Genomic DNA, 23223 nt, shown 5'->3' on the forward strand with positions numbered 1-23223 from the left:
GACTCAGGTCATGACCTCATAGTTTGTGAGGTCAAGCACTACATTGGGCTTGGGGCTCACTGATGTCAGTGCAGAGCCTGCTTCATATCCTCTGTCCCCCTCTCTCTGTCACTCCCCTGCTTGCACTCTCTCAAAAATAAATAAGAAAACATTAAACAGTGGAAAAGGGAGACAGATCAGAAAGATGCGATGTGAACAGGACTCCACTTGCTTTTGCTGCATTGGAAGATGGAAGAAGAGAGCCACCAGCCAAGGAGTGTGGGCTGTGGGTTGACTATAGAAGCTGGGGGAAAAAAACAAAACAAACAAACAACAACAACAACAACAACAAACAAGGACATGAATCTCACCTAGAGCCTAAAGAAAGGAATTCAGCCTTACCAATGCTTTGATTCTAGCTGGTGAAACCAAATCAAACTTCTGGCCTACAGAACTGTAAGACAATAGTTTTGTGTGTTTAAGCCACTAAAACTTGTGGCAATGTGTTACAGCAGCAGATGCAAAATAGTTTATGAGTACAGTTAGAAAAGCTGGATCTATTCGATTGCTAAGAAACTGGTAACTACAAATCCCATAATTCTAACCTCTGAGGAAGGAGCTCTAAGCTTCAGATAAAGTTTTACAAATTCAAGCGGAGTTGCTTGGCAACAAAAAAAATAAACAGTTTCAGGAGAAACCCACAGGAGATTGGAATCGCCAACGTCTTCCTGACTGTGTCTCTTGGTACAAACTTCTGCTTTTTATCTGCTTTTAACTACTTTTAAAAATCCAGGGAGCGATTCAAAAGACATGTACAGATCATGATAATTTTTTCAAATATGGGAATTAATGGGGTGGTAAAAATTGAAGAAACAATGGCTCCTGGGGAATTCTTGAGTACTCTAAATCAGCAGATTTATATCTAAACCAGTAGTTACTAATATCTTTTGGGTCACAAATTCACTTGAAATTTCTTTTTAGAAAAATGTGCATATATACCTATACACATTTTGCATTTGTTTTACTGATGTTACAGCCATCTTAATCTTTATAAGCCCAAGCTCACAAACAGCTTGTCTAAGTAGGTATTTTCATGATATTGCATTTGATTTTAGTGAGGGATACATTTCTTAGGAAACATGCATGTTATTTAGCACACATTAGCACATTAGAAGTAATACCTGTATTCTAGTTAACTATGAGAGACTAGATTTTTTTTCAAAGGCTTTTTGTTTTTGTGGTCACTAGGTTCCAGATCTAATACTTCATTGAGAAAGGATGTGGACTCTCAAATACTACAACTGTGAGTGCTGTGGGAGTGATTTTGTCAGCTGCAAGGCTCTGAAGTATCACTTTCAACAGAAGCATTTTGGAAAAGTTCACTATGAAAAATTTGGCCAAGAAGTCCTGAGGGAGAAGCTCCAAGAACACAGTAAGGTACAAGTGGGAAAAAGTAGGGGAAAACTTGGGGTTTCCCCACACTTTTTCTAAAAAAAAAAAACACTGCTTTTTATTTGTTGTTTTTGGGTATTAATTCTCTTCATGGAGATTAATTAACAAGAAAGTAGAAATTAAAACAAAACTCCCGGTCCTAGGCCAACTGGTGGGATGAAGTAGTTAAAGCCGCATGTCTCAGTCCTGCTATAAAGGATCTGTCTCGTAGGGCTGCTGTTAGGGACACTCAGCAGAGTTCACTGGACCTGAGTGTTGTATCCAGGGCAGCTGCTACAACTGGAATTATTTTTCCAAAATGCTTATGTAGTGACAGGATTCTCACAATCCTAGACTTTTTACTTTTTTTTTTTTTTTTTTAAGTTTCTTTCTTTTGAGAGAGAGAGAGAGCACGAGCAGGGGAGGGGCAGAGAGAGAGGGAGAGAGATACCTCACAAACTGTGAGATCATGACCTGAGCCGAAACCAAGAGTTGGCTGCTTAACTGACTGAGCCACCCAGGCACCCCTAGAATTTTTACTTTTAATGGAAGCTTAGAAGTAAATAAATATACTTTCCCTCTTTCCTCCACCTCATTTTACAAATGAGGGAACAAAGCCCCGATTAGGTTAAATGATTTTTCTAAAGCCTCCAGAGAGAATAAAAAGAGCTGGGATTTTATTCTTCTGATTTTATAAAACAAAACCTGGTGATATATATATATATATATATATATATATATATATATATATATATATATATAGCAGATAGATATATCTTTTTTTCCCAGCACTGTAGTTCTCATGGTTCATCCATTAATCTACAGTAGTTTTCTATCTATATCAAAAGAACTAATGGGCTTTGCTATGTTTTGAAAACACAGAATGAGAATCTCTGTGCTCATGAATGGGAGCATTTAGTGAGAAGCCAAATCAAGTCCAGCAGATCTTTCAAAGAGCTCTTATAATTCCTATGTTATGTGTTTACCTTTTCTCAGTCTCTACATGACAGGTCAGCCATGGAGACACACAAGCTCAACTGGGAAAATCTAGAAGAAAGGAATATAAAGCATATGGCTGCAGAAATATCAAAAACCTGCAGGATGTGTTCTAGGCACTTTGGAACCGTCCTTAGTCGGGAGAAGCATGAAATACAAGAACATCACTTCACAGCCAGAAAAAGAGGTAAAAGAGAAGTCTGGCTCTTTTTCTCTGTGTATATTTACGCAACATAGAAACCATATTTTGATTTTCCCTCAGTGCAAGGCTTTAGGGGTTGTTTCCAGGAATAGGTAATAGAGAACGATAGAGGATGAAACCAGATGTGGCTTGAGACTATCCTCTCTTGGAGTGGCAGGGACGAAGTAAAATTTTGCAAAGCCAAATCTGAAGAAGAAGCTGGGAAACCAAAGTGTCATTCAAAGAGACAACACAGTTCATGCAATTCTATGGGCTTTCAGTCAAAAGTGGGACAGCATCAGGAATTCAGGTGGGACTCGGGTAATGGTCTATCCATGTCAAAAATAGCCACAAAACTAAGATATTACACCTTTTCCTCTCATGTTTGTGGTCTGTGCTCTAAACTAACTTGTGGTTGCTGGTCTATGAAAGAATTTTAATCAATATAATTTTTTTCAGGAAATAATAATTGATTCTGGATACAGAGAGGTCACTGGAAAGTAATCATTTTGTGATGAACTTCCCCTAGAGTAGTATATAAATTGGATATTATGTTTCAAGCAAAAGAATCAAAGTTTCAAAAAAAAAACCCCACATAATCTGTTAACTTGGCATAATTGATAAAACTTAAACAAGGGGCTATGTATCCCTTGAGTGTTGATATAAAGTCTCTTGTTACTGATTATTTCTGAGTATGTTCTGATTTCCATTGTGATTTCTTCTGTGATACATGATTTATTTAAAATATGTGGTTCTTAAAATTTCTTAAAGCAAGGAGTATTTTTAGTTATTTTGTTACTGACTTCTCATTTAGTTGCATGGTGGCCAGAGAATGTAATCTGTGGGACATTAGTTGTCTGAAATGTGCTGAGTTTTATCTATAGCTGAGTATATATTCAATTCTTTCTTGTTAACATTATTTATTTATTTTGAGACAGAGACATAGCGAGAGAGAGAGAGGGGGGTGTGTGGGGAGAAGGAGAATTCCAAGAGGGTTCTGCACTGACAGTACCAACTTGGGGCTCAATCTATGAACTGCAAGATCATGACCTCAGCCAAAACTAAGAGTTGTATGCTTAACCAACAGAGCCACCCTGGCGCCCTGAGTGTGTATTCAATTCTTGTGAATGTTCTATATGTGTTTGAAAAAGAAAGTCCAGTTGAAAGTTCATTCCAGAGAGAATTAGTGAATTCTTTAAGGCACTTGAGCCCTTTTCTAGCCAGAGGCCTCTCTAAAATGAATTCTCGGGGTGCTAGGGTGGGTCAGTCAGTTAAGCCTTTGACTTTGGCTGAGATCATGATGTCTCAATTCGTGGGTTTGAGCCCCATGTCAGGCTCTGTGCTGACAGCTCAGAGCCTGGTGCCTGCTTCAGATTCTGTGTCTCCTTTTTCTCCCTGCCGCTTCCCTTCTCGTGCTCTGTCTCTATCTCTGTCTCTCTCAAAAGTAAAAAAATAAACATTAAAAAAATATTTTAATGAATTCTCAGTGATAATATCAATTTATTGTATAAACCTGAATGAGGGGCACTTTGTGATTGCAGATACTTAGGGATTTTTTTCCTGATCCTTCCAATGCAAAAGTTATGAAAATTTCTTTGCTGTTGAAGGGGATCAGGATATGCCACCCCTAATTATGACAATTTGGTGTATTGATTATTTGGAGCCAAGGCAGTTGAGAAACAGTAAATACAAGAACTCCCTGCTCTCCCCCTTTCTGCCTAAAAGCAAGCCATAAATTCTCTCTCTCTCCTGTACTGAGATGAAGAGAGTAGCCTTTATCACTGATAACCTAGAGCCGGCACATGAGTGTTTCCAAACAAACCTTAATAGTTTTCTTAATAGTTAATAGAACTTAATAGCTCCCCCTGTGTATTTCCTAGTCACCTTCCCACAATTTATTGGCCTTCAAAGCCCCGGACTCCCTTCCTTCTGTCTACTCACTTCTCCACAACATATTATATTTTAAGTGGCATACAAACCCCCAAGTCTCACTGCTACTTTGAATTTTCATTTCTTTTCTGTAAAGAGGCCTATGCACATTAAAAAAATATATTAGCATCAGTAAAATTTGAATGCCTCTTCTCCTGTTAATCTGCTTTTCTCAGTTTAGTTCACATGCTCCATTCGTTGAACCTAGCAATTCAGTTATTCACTTCCTTCTCGTGAAGGATGTGGTTAGTCTTGTCAGCTCTTCTGGCTCAAAACACACACCTACGATGTCCCCATTTAAAAAAAAAAAAGTACTATCTCCTGATTTTTAGGTGTTGGCTCAGTTTTTTCTTTTTGAAAACACTGTGCAGGCCAAACCAAACATTCTGTAGGCAGAATATGGCCTCTGGACTGACGGTTTGGGACCTTTAATAGATGGTTTAACTTGGAATTCTGTACCTTGGGGTCATTTTGTTGAAACTTGTTAACGTATATGTTTTTCACTTAGGAACTTAAAATGATTGAGGAAATTGGAGCAAAGATTTTTTTCCTCATACAAGAATGTCTGAATATCTGTTCAGCCATTTCTCTATAGAGACCTAGGGTTCAATGTCAGCTAAGTCTGGTGGGAGTGAAGTTTGCTATTCACCTGATGCTCTACCAGCAGAGTCAGTTTCCCTGTTATTACAACTAGATAGTCCTGGTGATTGACTAGATGTAATTTACATATAAAATTAGATTCTTGCCTTAGACACACACATCTTTTTCTGTACAGTGAATATCAAATACTGGCCATTTCTCTATGCAGCCCAAATGTCTACAGGATTTTCACCTCATAATATGTTGGAGTGTAAAAGTCCCCAAGAGCTACAGAGATTTGCAGATAAAAATATCCGCCCTGCCTCTGGTCATCTGAGCACTGCATGTGTGGCTGAAATTGGGGCCCTGTTCAAGTTGATCCAGGATTGCTTTCCGGTGCCGGCCTCCCGAGTGATCCAGGTAATCTGAGCCAGGCCACACAGCCCTAAGGAAGCCATTCCTTCCTCATGGAGGCAATGAACGTCAACCGGGCAAGGCCACATGTTCAAAGGCCAGTGTTGCCTTCTGCATGGGGTGACACAGCTCGCAAGGAGCTCTTTGAAATGCCAGGGCAGGCTTCAGGCTGGTGGAGCAGGCACTCAACCATGCGACAGCTGGAGTCCATTAAGGTTGGCAATTTTTGCCCGAGGGTTGAAAGTGCCTTTACATTGGCAAGACCAAAGAATTGGCTTACACTTGACTGATATTTGTAAATGCTTAAGGGAATTTCAGGCAAAGGAGGTGAGCCTGTCCCCCAGGGCCCTGTTTCATGCTTGAGCAATCTGCCTGTGGAAGTAATTAGGTGCTGCGCTGATGGGCTCCCTGTCAACTTAAAGACAACTCACTGAGTCCAGGAACAGTTGTCCAGAGAGCACAGAAAATTTCCTTGAAGAAAAATGGCCTGAACACAGGAAAGGAATCCAAATAGCAATGATGGTATGATTTCCCCCCTGCCCTGTTATTATTATTTTTACCATTAATACTGTCACTGAATACTCTCTCATCCGTGTTTAGAGAAAAAAATACAGGGCAGTTCTGTGGGCATTTTATTCCGATAATTTTTCCACTCCTTCATTTTAAAATGCACACATAGGGTGCCTGGCTGCCTCACTAGTTGGAGCGTGAGACTCCATCTCGGGGTCATGAGTTTGAGCCCTCCCTGGGTGTAAAAATTGCTTAGAAAAATTAAAAAAATAAAAAAATAAATCTTTTGAAATGATGTCAAGAAAACTACAAATGCACATATATTTGTTATAAAATCATCTTTCAGCCATAAACTTATTTAAAAGCAAAAACGATTTTTAATGTAACTCAGTAGCAAATATGATTTATGAGGATGATTAAATTCTTCCTTCAGATAGCTATGGCAATGCCTGAATATGAAACAGTGTATTTTCTTCTACAGAGATAAGAGTCAGCGTTCTATTCTAGTCCTGCCTGATGCTTGCCAAAAACAGGAGCTAATGATTGATTAAGTTGCAGAATTGTTGTGCCCTTTAGTCCATTCTTGAATAGTGACAGTACACATTAGTGTATTAAGAACTCTCAGATTAAAGATGCTAAAAACTACATTTCCCATATTCCTCTGTCACTATAATTTCCTCTTCTTTTTTTTTTTAAGAGAAAGAGAGAGAGCACACATGTGAGCTGAGGAGGAGCAGAGAGAGAGAGAGAAAGAGAGAGAGAGAGAAAGAGAATCCCCAAGCAGGCTTCATGCTCAGCATGGAGCTTGATCCCACAACCCTGGGATTATGACCTGAGCCGAATTCAAGAGTCGGATGCTCAACGAACTGAGTCACCCAGGCGCCCCTGTCACTGTAACTTCTAATGGGAATAGGTTTTGTAAATTAGTTGCACTAGTGAGAACCGTGTTAGGAACAGAGTTAAGTTGGGGTAGAGATGGTAGGGCATGAGACACCTATTTTAGTCTTCATGATTAGCAGATACAGAATGACTCTGGAGCCAAGCACTGAAATGTTTTCTAACTTCATGTGAAATCACAGTGTCATTTGTGTGTCACAGTCTACCTTTGATAGATTGCTTTTGCCTTATTTGGGACACGACTGTTACCAAATCATAGGTAACAGGTTTCTTTGCTGCTGAAGAGATTCCTGTGGGACCTTGCAACCTAAAGTTTTCCTGGAGTGCTAAAGAAGGCAATAAAGTACGGTTAATTCCTTCCAGTTTGACTTTTATAAAATTATATTTAGCGAGAGATTTGAGGTAAATTCTCAGTAATTATAATTACAGAACACTTATTAAAAAGCATTCAAGATCTATTTAGAAACAAGGAAAAGTAACATCCCCCAGAAACCTCAGTCACTTGTGGTTCTAGCTCTCACAGGTTGGGTCTGTGTTAGGACACTTATGCCTGTGGCACCTGTCTAGCTGTTCATTGACAACTGCTAGGTGTGAGCTTCAGGCTTCACAGTGGTGAATTTGATTCCTGCCCCTGTAGGTTCCATACAGTCTAGTGGCTTTCAGGCAGAAAGTGTCTGAGAACTAGCAGCTCTCTGTCTTCGTAAGGATTTTCAGGTTTTTTTGGAAAATCATGCTTTCTTTTTCATAGCTGAACCTAAATTCTCAGTAGACCGTGATAGATTGCTTTCTCCTTCTTCTGTTCCGCACCCCCCCCCCTAGGGTGAAGGGGGTTAAACTGCACATATTTAAGCTATTCCACAATGTTAATTGACCCTAAAATGCTACAACTTGAAATTTGTGCTTCCCTCAAGGTTAGTTTAGGTTTGACCCACATTAAATCCTTTGTCTTCACAGGGTGGTTCTTATATAAAGGGGACTGACACCCAAGGATGCTCAGAGATTGACATCGTGTTGTTCAGTGATGTGTTTGCCAATGTGAACCATTGCAAAAAACAACTGAGAGAAGCGCTGGATGCTCTGAGGGAAAACTTAAAGCAAACATCACGTGGAAACAGGTCTGGGTGAAGGTGTTCCTGTGAATCCTTTTCTTCCACGGGTGGAAACGTCAGCTAAGGGAAATTCTTAGCTTGGTACAAAAGGGCATTATTGAGCAACCATTACTTCTGTATGCTAACATTAAATTTTTGAGAGAAAACTTGGAAAGATTGCCCCAGAGGCATTTTTTTTAAGACTTCTAGCTGAACTTTCAATGAAATTTCACGAATTTGAGATTCTACGATTTAAGGACTAATTATGTTTTCCCCAGTGCACCTTTATTTAATTTCCATCCCCTAGCTGAAACCTGACTCTGAGGAATGCAAACAGGAAGGGGTGGGAAAGGTGCCTCCAAGTACCAAGAGTCTTTGAGACACATTTGTCTGATAAACATTCCCTTCAGCTATATCCTGGGGTCTCTTGCTGATGTGGCTTTGCTGACATTACACACAATGTCTCTTTGCTCCAAATGTTGAACTAATCAGACCTGGCAGGGTTTTTTTTTTTTTGTTTTTGTTTTTGTTTGTTTGTTTGTTTGTTTTGGTAAGTTCCAGAAAGAAAAAAGGAAAGAAATGCAAACACCTTGACGTGTTATTATTTATTTTTCTCTTTCATTTTTACACATCCTGTTATTTTTTTCAGTATAGTGAATTGTGGATGAAGAGAAATGCAAATATCCATGTTGTAAAATAAAGAAAGCATTTTTCCTGAGAAAAACAAACCAAGCTATGTGTCACTTTTTCTAAAATAAGATCAATGTTTTAAAACAATGTCCCAGAACTGTTTCTTAATTTAAATAATAGATTCATTACCAAGCCTTCGCTTCAAATGAGTATGGAGAAGTAGCTTGAATGTGTCTTTATTAAAACATACTACCTTCAGGAATACCAAACACCTACTAAATTGTGGTAGTTAGCGAAAGACTTCAGATGAATGGCATGATGGTGACAATAGTGACTGACATCCTTTGGGTTGGAAAGGCAGAAAGGGAAATGATGGAGTTTCACATACAATTACACTTTGGATGGAGAAAGACCACCTTTAAGAAAAAAGAAAACAAACAGGAGAAATAGGAGAATGTGTTTTTCATTTTTATCCATTGCTTCTTCCAAGTTTTCCCCATTAAATTTGTAAACTAAAGGTTGCATCATACTATTGTTATTATTATTTATCAAAACAGAATGTTAATGTACTCTAAGGCACATTAAAAATAAGAGTTAGGCTGTATTCTTTCCATGGTAACCTTATTTGGAAACACAATATTTGTTTTTCATTGTTAGGTCATTTTCTATACTCCTCGCCCACCCGACTTCAAAGAACCTTATGGATTCACTCTCCCTAATGCTTTTTCCCCTCTTCCATATCTCAGCTGCCCTTCACTTGGAAAAAACAGCTCTTGAAAGTCTTTACTTTTTAGATTTCCAGAAGGAATTTTGAAGTAGAACCCATGAAAAATAACAACCCTGAAAACCGTGGTTCATTTACTCTAATTGTTCCTGACTAAAAACAAGCAAACTCATTTTCTCATCTATGTTCCTTCTATTCTTTCAACTCATTAAGTAATTTAATTGAAAAGTCTTCAAAGTTGAACCGAGTTCCCAGGTAACCACCATCTTTCTTTTGCACCTTTTAAATGCCTGTTCATTTTCATTCACTCTGAGTGATTTTTCAAGGGACTAATGGTTTTAATTCAGCCCAGAATGTATTTTATCCCATATTTTGTTTGGCTGAATCGTTCCTGTGGCTAAAAAGGAGCATATTTTCTGAGAAGTAAGACTTAGAGGCAAACTGAGAAAAGAGGACTGTGAAGTCAGGAAAAAAGGCAGATTGTCCAAGGGTGTTGTTTGGTACTGATATCTGAATGGAGCAGCCGCTTTTTCTGGCTTTCTTCTCCACTACTCAGAGCAACTAAGACCATACCACAATTCATTTGAAGGGAAAATTGAATTAAAAATGGAGAAGAAGCAGATATGTGGGTCTGACAGTTGGTTTTGACTCCCACCCACTGAGAGAGTAGAGTTTATTGTTTCAGTTGATGCCTGGTTTTTGGTGATATATTGTTTGTTGCTGTTATTTTTAAAGCTATTCAGTTACTTTATTTTGAGAGATGGGTGTGAGAAAAACTCGTTCTTTTCCTTTGAAACTAGTCTATATCTTAATCTACCAGTAACAGCAACTGTTCTATGTCAGTCACTTTCCGGGCCCTGCTTATGAATGAAATCTCAGGAGACTTGCCCAATAAGCCCAAGTTACTGGAAATCATTTACATGCCAGAGGTATTGTGCTCCTCTTTTTACACATCAGTGTGTTTATTATTAAAAAACCACAATGGGAAAACATACTCTCAGCTTTTAAGGAGATGGTGCTATAAAGTGTCACACCTATAATAATTATGTTATAATTGGAATTTCTCCACATTATCTCTTATTTCTTATTGCATTGATTTAGAAGTCTTGAAAACAAGAATCTCTCTTTCATTTTATTATCCAGTCAGAGCATCTTAAAGCTCTCCTCTGAGAAATAGTCTTTTAAAATTACATTGCCGGGTGGCTGGGCGGCTCAGTCAGTTAAGCATCTGACTCTTGATTTTGGCTCAGGTCATGAACTCATGGTTTGTGGGTTTGAGCCCTGCATCGGGCTCTGTGCTGACAGTGTGGACCCTGCTTGGGATTCTCTGTCTCCCTCTCTCTGCCCCTCCCCTGCCCACACTGTCTCTCTAAATGAATAAATAAATAAATAAAGTCAGATTGGAGGACTTGGAGTTGTCTTGATAAGACATGGACAAGACATGGCATGTTCATGGACTGGGTTGACAAGAATAGGAAGTGGCAAATAATATCACCTGAGGACTCCTGAACAAGCACTGCTATGACCCATGCCTCTTTTCTACTAATAAGATTAGCAAAAATCTTTTGGAATACTCATTGGACAGTAATGTGTATGTAAGGTAGCCTAAGATAGTGACATTCTCATTAACCTTGACCCATTTTAGAACTCTGAACTCCTCAGTGGATTTAATACTTCATTCAAACTCTCTGGTATACACAACAGTAAAAACTTCACATACCAATGGCCATGTCTCCTATAGCCCTGTCTCTTGGAATTTCTAGTGATTTTTTAAGATTAAAGCCAGGACACGTGCATAAAAAAATCTTAGATGCTTCAGCTGATGTTCTTTTTCCAAGTGGATAGAATAAGAACTGATTACCCAAGTAACACCTCATACCCATTAAATAAAAATGTTTGGAGGCCAGAGAATCTGTACTTTTTAAGGATCCCCAGGTGATTCTAATATGCAACAAAGTTGGGGAACCACTGTTACAGCCTGGTACGTTCACCAAGGACTTTGCCCTAGTCCTTGTCTCCTCAGCTCTTAAGACTGAACCCTCATCCATGTTGTCTCATTCGGGCAAAACTATCACCAACCCCATTCAACTCTTGAAGACATTCTGCTTTATTTCTTCGGCCATGCCTGTCTCAAGCATCTTCAGAATTCAGCAGATGTTTGGAGGAAAAAGCAGGTCATATTTCAGATTCAACTCTCCACCCTTCCCTTTTGATCAGGATTGTGGCCTCCAAGTCTCTTAACATTGCATCAATCCACTGAACTAGAAAGAGTTCTGCTGGTTTCTTTACCCCAGAAGCTTCTCTTCACACAAACAAAATCCATGTTTTCAGCTTCGTGTCTATTCCCCAAATCAGTGTATGTCCCCAGAAAGGAAAAAGCGGAGTATCTGTCCACCTCTCCATAATCTGCTGCCCCCACCCTCATGTAATCTCAGCCTTTCTAGCTTCATCAACTCCCTGATGCCCCTCAAATACGTTTATATGTGGTTTTGAAAACCTAATTTTCTAGTTGTTCTGAATGAGCATCAATCTTCCACAGACTACTTCATTATACCCAGAAGTAGAAGTCTGATTTCTTTTAAAATATATTACTTAATCATATTCATGGTTAACAATATATTGTGCCCCAATCTATATATTCAGATAATAATTCACTTAAATATTACTTCTTAATCACCTACTACATGTCAGATATTAGGGACAGGGCAGTAAATAAAACAAACACAGCTCCTGCCTTTGTTCAACCAACACTCCAATATAAGAGAAATAAGCAAATAATGCCAAGTGGTAACTAAATGCTGTGAAGAAACAAAGCAGGGTAAGGGAACAGGGAACAGGGAGGGACCTCTTGTTTTAAAGGGTGGCCAGGGAATGCCAAACAGTGCAACGAAGACTGAAGCTTTGTGGAGTATCTTCCATCAATGTACTCTAGGTATAGGAATGGCAATTGCAAAGACCCTGAGAAGGGAACATTCCTGGAATGTTTAAGAAATAGCCAGGAGAGTAGCAGGGCTAGAATAAGGGGAAGGGTGGTTGAAAATCATCTCAGTTTCTTTTTTCTCTACTATTTCTCATGCCATGTCTTGTTCCTTTGTTAAGGATCCTAATGGGAAAGAGAGCACCATTGTCTTTAAGATTCAATTTTTTATGTACTGAAGGTCTTCACAATCATTCTTTTGAGATCATGGCCTGCTATGATGTCCTGGGGCATGCACCCTCCACAGGTAAGGTTTATTTTTTTGTTTCACAGGAAACCTTAAAATGACTGCTTATTCAACATGTATTTATAGAGGACTGAGGACATCCAGACACAGCAGTGAAGTAGGAGTAGGGAACCAGGCTGCTTGTCGTAGTGAAACATTTAGTGTTGTTAGGAGACATTTTTTTTTTCCTGCAGCACATAAACACCATGCATCTGTCTGCCACCAGTTTTAAATTTAAGAAGTGTGATTAAGTATTAACTATTTGTCCAGGATAATGGAGTAGAGAAAGAGCACAAACGAAGTATGGACATGGCTTGCAGGGAGCTGCTGCTTGTAGCAGGAATCCCTATGTGAGCCTAAGCTGGGTTTGCCCCAGGATTCAGGCACAATCTGGCTGACTCAGGAGGGAAACTGAGTCTTCCCCAGTGGGAAAGATGGGTTAGGAACATAACTTTGGTCCAAACTCAACAGACCAGTATTGCAGAGAAAGGTGCTTAGTACTCGGCACCAGTGGACTCATGCCTGTCTCTTGGAGAAAGACTTCAATAAAATTTGAGGGGAAACTAGACGATCTGTTTCCTGGATGTCTGCTATGGCAGCCAGAGCTCAAGTCGGCACAACTTTGCAGCCTGAGTGGTAGAATGCAGCTCTGGGGTTATTGTGTGAATGAGGAAGGGGTCCAGAGGGCATGAGGAGCCAAGAAGTCACCCTCACTGTGACCTGAGAAGATGCAAGAACAGGCCTCTCTCCTTCAGGGTCTTACTTCCCCACTACTGGCCCGAAGAGTTGTGCCTTTGGCAGGCATGGCCACCCTGATGGCATAACTGTTTTTGGTGGGGCCATCAGTGCTTTTGGTAACAGCAGCTACAGAAGACATCAAGCAGCACAAATGATCAAAAGAAGATGATAATGGCAAATATCATGTGGTATAGAAAGAAAAAGTCTGCAAGCACATGTGAGATAGTCCATGGGGGCATCTTAAATAGGGGAGGAATTTGAGGAAACTCCTTAAAGAAATGGGAAGTGAAAAGGACAGAGTCATAGAATGATATTGTGATGGCTACTGTGATGTTATTTTTATACCTAAGATGTGCTATCTGAAATGAGATATGAAATATAGAATTTAGTCCAAACTTACAAAAAGAGGGGAATAAAGTATCTCCATTAGGCAAGAAGATTAAGGCCCCATTATCAGCTCCTCAAAATCCATATGTTGAAACCCTAACCTTCAGTGTGATGGCATTATGAGGAGAGACCTTTGGGGAGGCAATCAGGTTTGGATGAGGTCATGGGGAATGGACCCCCAGGATGGGATCACTGCCCCTCAAGGAAGAGAAGGAGACACAAGAACTTCCTCTCGGGGCCATGTGAAGCTACAGCAAGAAGGTAGCCGACTGCAAGCCAAGAAGAGATCTGTCACTAGGAAGCAAATCTACTGGCACCTTGATCTTGGACTTCCTAGCCTCCGGAACTGTAAAAAAATAAGTTTCTGTTGTTTAAGCCATGCAGTCTGTGATATTTTGTTATAGTAGCCCCAGCGGAGGCCCAGATGACTAAGTGATTTATGCAAACGTAAGTATATTCTCCAGAGAACTTGGGTGTTGAGTGTAGTCTTCTGCTTGACTTAGAACATTTATGCATGTATTCTCTTTGTGTCAATAGGTGGTACTAAAAGTACCATAGCAAATCATGAGCCAATATATGAGCAGTGATCCTCCTGTAGCTTAGCAGGACATATTAAGTATTTTCACTGATCTATTCACTTATTTATCCCATTCAACCATTATTTGTGGAATATCTACCATGTGCTATTAAATACTTACAATGAAATAGACAGGAGATCAAGATTGTTGTTCTTTTGGAGCTCACATTTTGTAGAGGAGAGATTCCTAACCTTGAAATATCTGTTATTCCCTAAGGCTCCAGTCTATCTGTCTATCTGTTATTCCCTAAGGCTCTATCTCTATGTCTTTGTCCACTGTTTCCATTGATTTTTTAAGTTTATTTAAATAATCTCTACACCCAACATGGGGCTGGAACTCACAACCCTGATATCTAGAGTCACATGCTCTCCTGACTGAGTCAGCCAGGCACCCACAGTGATACGTTTTCTTAACCTGCCCCATCCTATACTCTATCTTAAAGTTTCTGCTCAACCTTCAAGACTCAACTCAGCACCAGCTCCACTTGCTTCTCTAATTCTTCCTAGACCTGACTCTTCTGCTTTCCCACGGAGTCCTCCCTATATCTCCACCACAGCATGATCCTCTATACTGTCACTATGTACAGGTTTGGCTTCCCACAGTGTTTTGAGCTCCATGAGCATAAGATTTGTCTTTGTTCGTGGTACTGTATTATTCAATAACTATTCATGGAATAAAAAGAATTATTAAACATAACATTGGTCCTACCCTCTCAGCCAGACCCCAGAGGAACAGGTTGACTTTCTTGAGCTAGTTCTTTTACTAACCAGCACTGTTGGACAATGTGCTGCTCACATTAAAATTCTCTTCTTTTGTGCTATAATTTGTTAATGCACATGTACTACATGCCTGCCATGGTCTAGAAACTGTGTTACCATTGGGTACAAACATGAATAAGACATGATGAAGTTTATAGTCTGGAGGGGAAAACACATGCATAGGCTATTTTATTTTGTGTTGTTTGTTTATTTATTTTGAGAGAGTGAGAGAGAGAGAGAGAGAGCAGGAATGCACTAGCTGGGGAGGGGCAGAGAGAGAGAGGGAGAGAGAGAATCCCAAGCAGGTTCCTTACTGTCAGTGCAGAGATGGACACGAGGCTTGATCTCATGAACTGTGAGACTGCCCTGAACCAAAATCAAGAAGTAGACGCTTGACCAACTGAGCTACCCAGGTGCCCCATAAATAGGTCATTTTAATATAACATCATCTATAATAAGACAGAAGTATAGGGAACTCTGAAATAAGGATACTAGGAAAGGGAATGTGACATCTTGGTCTATACTGCAGTGTTAGTTAAGTCTTCTTGGCTCTGATAATCTTGCTGATCCTGTAAGACTTTTTTAAAGTGCTGTGACTTATCCAGCGCTTATTATATGCCATACATAATTCTCATTGCCCTAAAATTAATCTCATTAAATGAATCCCATTTGGTTTGCAAAAAAAAACAAACAAAACAAAACAAACACCTAAAATAATGACCCTCTCTCCAGTTTGCATATTTAAAAAAAATTGAGCCTTAGAAAATGTAAGCAAACTACCCACAGTTATGTAGCCAGTATGTGCAAAGCCTGGGATATAAATCCAGGTCCTTCACACTGTCTAGATCCTGTGTAGACTGATACAATGTCAAAGTTCTATAATGGGAAGAATACACTGGGCTTGAAGCCAAATCCCAGATCTATTTTATATTATCTATGAGACCTTAGGTAAATCATGGAAATCTCAAACCTCATTTTTTTAAATCTAAAAAACAGAGATATTGCAAGAATTAAAATGTGAGATTCAATTTGAAATCATGTAGCAAAATGCTTATTAGCTCAATGAATATTTATTTAAAAAAAGATGATTCTATCTCCTTACGTCTTACCATAGGCTCATAAAGCTTTTGTATTTGTGCAAATTAATTCTTTCTCTTGTGTGCAGACTTCAAAAGCACAATTGTTAGCCAACAGCAGTTCCTTGGAAATTGTCTTGAGGATTTGAGGCTGTATCAGTAGCTCTTGAGCTAAAATGTCTCCCAGAGGAGAGAAACATATTTTTACACTGGTTTCTAAGTCCCCTAAGTTCTTGAGCACAGCTGTGTGAAATGAACTGAAAAATCCTGAAATTGTTATGTAACCCTGCTTTTCTCCACTGATGATGGGGAGTGGATTTTACAGGACAACAACAATCCAGCAATTCAGACAAATCTTAGGATTCCAAGGAATTTTAGTGGGCAACTAAATGTTGCTAAAAATTGCCAGAGCAAGACTCAGATGATCACATCAAGTTTCCACAGGAATCTTGATGTCATTCCCTGCACAACTTACATAAGTGCTACACAATCAATAGTGCGGCCCATGTGCTACAATGCAGCCCAGAGCCATGAGATCTGACAAGACCATGATTGACAACATTCCTGCCCCAGATGTGATTCTCAGATCAGCACTATCAGCATCACTTAGGAACTTGCTAGATACAGAATCTTGGGTTCCATCCCAGACCTACTAAATCAGAAATTGCATTTCAAAAGATCCCCACAAGATTCTTGTACTCATTAAAGTCTGAGAACCATTGAATTAGCCACTAATTAGGCGTTTGGGCTCAGATCTAACATGCAATAGAAGATAGTAGGGTGACAATAGATGGTTTAACTTCTTGGCCATGCTGACTTTGAGCCACCTACTTAACCTCTCTGACTCTCCTCCTCCTTTGCAAGCTGGAGAGAATAATAGTTCCTTTATCTCAGGGATGTTAAAGAGTAAATGTGTTAATAATTATAAAGCACTTAGAATAGTACTTGATTCAAAGTAAGGGAGCTAACTGTTCCTGTATTTCAAATAATGGTGATGATGTGATAATGCTAAACTAAAGTTTCTTAAACTGACCTAAGTCACACAGAGTAGAAATAGAAGACCATAAGCATTAAAAATAAGTTAGGGACCACAAACTTGGGTTCTTGTCAGTGAAGACTTTTGAAGGAGGGGAAATGTTCATATACCAGTGGCTTTGAGTAGATAATCCCCAGGTCAGCCATGACATCTCATCAGACAAATAGAGTAAGTCATCAAGTATCTGGCACACTTATTGAATATCAAATTTTGAGTTAAATTATTGTTTCTTTTATCTTTTATCATCATAAATCTGAGTTTCTGGCCAAGTCTGATTGCTAAGAAAGGCAGAGAAAAGCTCTGAGTAAAACTGAAAGGTCTTTTTTAATAGTTCAAATGACTATTGCCTAGAAGTTTGGAACTAGAATATGTTTGTTATAATACGCCCTTATAAGATATGTGTCATATATAACTCTATTTATTTGCTTATGTTTATCATAGTAATTTGATTTTACTCTCTAACCTGTTGATAATCAACCTACTATTATATCTCTGATTTGGCCATAAACAACTGGACCAGGATAAAAGAACTGCACAGATATGCTTGAGATTAGGGATCCAGATAAAGGCACATCAGTATTTTACTTTATGTAAAATATATTTTATAACTAACATAAAGTTACTAACCAATTAACTTTAAAATACGTATTGTAGATGTGAAATTTTCCATGATTAACAAGTGTATCATTGTGTGCAATTTAGTTGGGCAGAAGGATAGGTATGTGTAAGGGCTGTCTAAAATAAATTCATATTAGAACTTCCAATTGTTTTGAATTGGGAAAATTTAAATAGATTATGATAAAAGGTACTAACATTTATATTTCATACAGAGAGAATAAGCATGACCTGAGTACATGTTTTATAAGGTTGTAGTATTAAGCTATTGATGGTCATTCTTGCCATTTAATCTCATTTTCCTCCCTCATTAGTGGACTATTTGTTTTAAATTTGACCCAAATACATCTTTAAAATCATTTCTACCTTTATAAATATAATTAATTCCCTCGTGTCCAGGTGGTAGAATCTCTTCTGCAAGTATATATACAAATAAGAACAATTTAGATATTGAACAAGGGGAATTATATAGGTTATTGTTCAGAGAGTCTGATGACGTTTAGTTTATATGTAGATGATATTTGCCTAAGGTACTGAAATCTGCTTCTGGGAAATAAACTTCCAGTGTGAATAGACAGAAAATCTGCCTCATCAGATTTTCTTATATCAGAGTTTGCTCACTTGAATTGCTCAGGCATCATGATGTTGAAGCTCTCTCTTTTAATTACTTGAGTAAACTGGAATAACTTTCCTAAAAAGAAAAAAAAAAACAACTTTCGTTTTAAACGATCAAGATCTAATTAATCAGAGAAACATAGCTCATTTGTATTGGGGAAGCCAAAAAAGAAGAGGGAGCAAATTCTCACAGTGGTCTTTGTTCCTTGGTGTTAACAGATTTAAAACACCTTTACCGCAAACTGTACCTCTGTAACGACAGTGACTCAGCACAGCTGTGTGCCTTGGCCCTCTTGCCGTACCAAGTGGATTTTGTCAAGGCATCTGTGGTGAGGGTGAAGGAGCTCATTCGTTTAATGATACATTGGTTCAAGACGTCATTTGCCAAGTCCACCGAGGAAAATAAGTATGTAACCAGCACATGGGCACCATGTGAGCCTTCCTCTTTTCATATCCCTTTCCTTTATACTTCCAGGCCCCACCTCTTACCTTGGTAGGCAGAGGAGAGGGAAATATAGGGAGAGAGGGAGAGAGAAAGAGAGAGAGAGAGAGAAGAAAGGGCTGTCTAGAATATGGAACATCTGTATTACATTATTCTGAAACAATATAATGGTTTGGTAGGAACCAAAGAATAGAAACAAAAATATTCAGTGGCATAGCCAGAGGGATTGGTGCAAAGAACGAAGCCGCAGGAAAAAGAAAGGGGAAACTACCAGCACAATTTGAGCTTCAAGTGTTCCTTCTGCTGTAGCCAATTCTATCAGAGGCAGAGTTGTCTTTCAGAGAAGGGGGATCCTCAAAAGTTGCTATGTGCATGTTCTTGATTCTTTCCTTGCGTTTGCTGGGAATAAGCTCTAACTCATAATGATGGGAGGTGAGGGAGACAGTGACTGGTTTGAGTATTTTAAGATAAACTTTTGATAAACAAAGACATAGAATATATCTGAATTCTCCTTTTGGCAGAAATAGCAGAGACAGGAGATTTACTATAACATATTTATATATGGCCACTTTCTACAAAGAGTATGTCTTCTTTGTCTTTGTATAAAGTTACTAATAATCTTGACTTGTTCATCTGAATCACCCACTGTTTACTCTTTGTATATTTTTATGTTTACCATAGAAAACATTAGTCACTTTGTAAACATATATTTCTATATAATTACTTCCTGTATCTAAACATCTCTGAACAGTCTATATGTTTTTTCTCATTTGGTTGAGCAAAAATTTATTATTAAAAATAGAAGAACAGAAGACCAAGAAAGAAAGTTTCTTGACTGAGTAGATCCTTGGTCAGATTATAGGCCTGGTTTTGAAATCTAATACTGTTTTGTTTTGTTTTTTAACGGAGAGCATTTAGAGGTCTGCAAAGAAGCTTATCTCTTAGTGTAGCAGAACAATAATTCTAATACTTAAAAAGGTGCTATTGTGGGGGAAATTGGACCACATATGTTATAATATGGTAATTGGTTTTCTATTTTTGGAAAGTAATCTGGTAGTGTTGTATTAAATATTTATTATGTGTTAAGGATTTTAAAATATTCAAACCATTTGTCAAGGTAATTCCTTTATAGGTTAAAGAAAAGTGATAGTAAAAAGTAAAAAAAAAAGAGCTTATTTATTAGTTGGTTTCAAAAAAGAGTTGGGGTCATTTATATTAAAAATATGTCCTAAAAAAGTACTAAAAATAAAGATTTTTAAGAAAAGAGATGAGAAATACTTCGAGAACTAACCTTACAGAAAATAAATGCATTTAAAGAAGTAATTTGTGTAAATATATTCAGAATAGTACTGCTTAAGATAAAGAACAGCAAAAATGCCCTTGAAGAACAAATAAACTTGCCCACAAATATGATCAAATACTATTCAAGACAAATTCGGGAAGCACGGTAATTAATATGTGGAAGGAGTTACATGAAACAATGTTAAACGACTAAAACATAACACAGAATAAATAGTATGAACATGTATCAGAAGTATGAAAGTACAGATGTAAATGTGCTGTAAAATGTGAGGGAAAATAGTCTAATGTTTATTAAGTTTTTTCCCCCTAAATTTACTCTCATGTCATATGAAGAGCATCCTCTGCCTGAGTGGTTTTCAACCATGACTTTCTTTTGGCACTTGGGAATACCAGCTGGTTCAAGTGGGGATGGATTTGAAGTCTGGTGTTTGTTGCTGTCAACCCCTCAGGGAGTATTGTAACAACTAAATTATTGATAGTCTGAAATCTGGTTTGCTATTTCATTACCAGGACAAAAAATTTTGTCTCCTTTTAGTTTTTCCTATTTTCTTTACTGAAATAAAAACAAACGACCAATAATGATAGTAAGAAAATATTTCCATGCTATTAGGGGAAGAACTGCATGATTTTGCAATATGTCCTCAAAAGAGATTGCTCTGGCTAATGAATGCCAAGGCAACAAAATATGTGTTTGGATATCAACCAACATGGAATCCTGAAACTATCTGTTTTTTTTTTTTTTTTCTCCCATGAGTTTGTTTATAACACCTAGCTTTAATTTTTATTTTCCCCTGATGTACATAAGCTGCAATTTAAAAGACTGATGTAAGAAAATTTTCCTTCTTCACTCCAAATTCCCACCTCCCTAACAATGTTTAGGACATATTCTGCCAAATTTGTTTTTTACATATGCTTATTTTTTTTAAAAAAACAAGGAACAAATGGGTTTGTAGTTTATGTATCACTATGAAAATTGTTATTTATTTAATCTATATCTTTTTATAGCTGTACCTAGAGAGCTACCTTCTTTTAATGACTGCAAAGTATAGTGATGTTCAAATACAAGCTACATATGCAATATTAGATATTCTAGTACCCACGTTAAAAGGTAAAATGTAGGAGTGCCTAGGTGACTGAGTTGGTTAAGTAACCGACTTTGGATCAGGTCATGATCTCATGTTTGTGAGTTCGAACCCAGAGTCAGGCTCCGTGCTAACAGCTCAGAGCCTTGAGCCTGCTTCAGATTCTGTCTTTCTCTCTCTTGCTGCCCTTCCCCTACTCATGACCTGTCTCTCTCTCTCTCTCTAAAATAATCATTAAAACAATTAAAAAAATAAAAAGGTAAAAAGCACTGATGAAGTTACTTTTAATAATACATTTAGCCACTATATCCAAAATGTTATCATTTCAACAGGCAATCAATGTAAAAATTATGAGTATTTTCCTTTTTTAAATATGTCTTCAAAATCCAGTGTGTGCCCAAGTCAGACTAGCCACATTCTCTACAGAATGAGAAGTGAAAAATGCTGACCAAAGTGATGGAACATACCAAATTTTAGTAGAGTTGACTGTTTTAATTTAGAAAAAAAGATTGTATTAAATTACATCCTCACCAATAGAATGTGAGAGTGTCTCTTTTCTCACAAACTCACCAATATTAGATATCATAATTCTTTACATTTAGTCCATCTCATTGGTGGAAAAATTGTTTGATAAACAGTGAGATTGAAAAGAGAATTTCTTCTTTTGTAAACTGCCTTCTGAGCTTAAATTTTTCTCGTAAGTGAATAAATCTGTCTTCATTTTCTGGGTTAAGGGAAGTAGACAACCCTTCATTCTGTGTGTCTAGATTCCGCAGACTTCCCTCCTCTTACACAGTGGAGCTCCTCACAATTCACATCTGGGAACTGGCAGGAAAGCCGCTGTTGTTCAGCCTGGTGCAGGGAATGAGGGCAGTCCTCAAACTTCTGGTTCGATACACAGAAATTGATGTCGTTTGGCACAGACACTACCATCCCAAGTTCCCCATTTTTGTAAAGGTTAACCAGAAACACACCAGGTAAGTATGTATCTTCTCTATGCCCTTAGGCTATAAGAAGCACGGTTACCATCAAGAAAGTCTGGAGCAAGGAGTTGCTTTATTGTCATTCATTGTAAATGAGAAGGCCTTAATTACCACAAAGCCAATTCCCTTTGATTACTTCTCACAGAATCTTACTTCTCAAGTGTGAATTAAGAATAATTTGAGTAGAATGAATCAAATGTGGATGTAGATGGCAAATGGGGAGGTAACTGAAGACTGAAACCAGGGAAGAAGTGCCTCCCGAGGTGAAGAGGAAAAATGAGAGGGAGTCAGAGTTGGAGGGGCAGAAGCAACTTGCTGTTTTCTGATAGGTATTAGTCCCGCGTGGACTTGCTTCCACCCTTCCAAGAGTCCTGTTCTTAACCAAATTCCTTTTTTTAACTCTGACATTCCCCTTTCTCACTATACTACAAATTGAAATTGAGTTTAGAAATGAATAGTTTTGTGTTCTGTTTTGTTTTGTTGTAGGCCGTTCATTTTAGACCCCGTAAATCCTACTGTCAACGTGTGTGACACCTGCAATGCCTGGGACGAGGTTGCCCTGGTGGCAAGGCATAGCCTGTTGAAGCCTCTTTTCAGCAGAGTAAGAGCTGAGCCCCCTTGGCTTTTCACAAACAACTGGTAAACTGGACAAGGAGCTACTCTCCTCAGATTTTTTTTTTTTAAGTTTTAAAATGTTTTTTATTTTATTTTTGAGACAGAGACAGAGACAGAGTGTGAACAGGAAAGAGAGGGAGACACAGAATCTGAAGCAGGCTCCAGGCTCTGAGCTGGAAGCACAAAGCCAGATGCAGGGCTCAAACCCATGAATCATGAGATCAAGACCTGAGCTGAAGTTGGATGCTCAACTGAGTGAGCCATCCAGGCACCCCTGTCCTAGATTTCTATGAAGAAATTATAAAGGACACAAAGCACATTTCCAGTAAGAGTGCTCTGGACGAAAGGCAGCAGGAAGAAAGCTTGTCTTACTCTAATTCACCGTATTAGTGACCCAATCTTTAATCAACATACTGATGTAAGTCATCATTTAAG

The 23223-nt window shown here is 38.4% G+C and overlaps 1 protein-coding gene across 1 annotated transcript; it reads left to right on the top strand.

The window, feature by feature from the left end:
• The first annotated feature begins 1230 nt into the window (after positions 1-1230).
• Positions 1231-22832, top strand: LOC123608837 (2'-5'-oligoadenylate synthase 1A-like). The gene is made up of 8 exons (XM_045499232.1): positions 1231-1416; positions 2407-2593; positions 5325-5515; positions 7871-8031; positions 12458-12582; positions 18584-18770; positions 21958-22167; positions 22660-22832. The coding sequence occupies exons 1-8, from the start codon at positions 1258-1260 to the stop codon at positions 22814-22816; spliced, it is 1377 nt and encodes a 458-aa protein (XP_045355188.1). The 5' UTR covers positions 1231-1257; the 3' UTR covers positions 22817-22832.
• The last annotated feature ends 391 nt before the right edge of the window (positions 22833-23223 follow it).

Source organism: Leopardus geoffroyi, chromosome A1 (genome assembly GCF_018350155.1).
Source record: "Leopardus geoffroyi isolate Oge1 chromosome A1, O.geoffroyi_Oge1_pat1.0, whole genome shotgun sequence".
NCBI classification, from domain to species: Eukaryota; Metazoa; Chordata; class Mammalia; order Carnivora; family Felidae; genus Leopardus; species Leopardus geoffroyi.

Bases quoted from the DNA above. Each gene is read 5' to 3' on its own strand.
- LOC123608837 (XM_045499232.1), top strand. From the start codon at position 1,258: ATGTGGACTCTCAAATACTACAACTGTGAGTGCTGTGGGAGTGATTTT. The intron at 2,594-5,324 runs GTAAAAGAGAAG...TTCTCTATGCAG, and splicing joins CTTCACAGCCAGAAAAAGAG to CCCAAATGTCTACAGGATTT. The intron at 22,168-22,659 runs GTAAGTATGTAT...GTTTTGTTGTAG, and splicing joins GTTAACCAGAAACACACCAG to GCCGTTCATTTTAGACCCCG.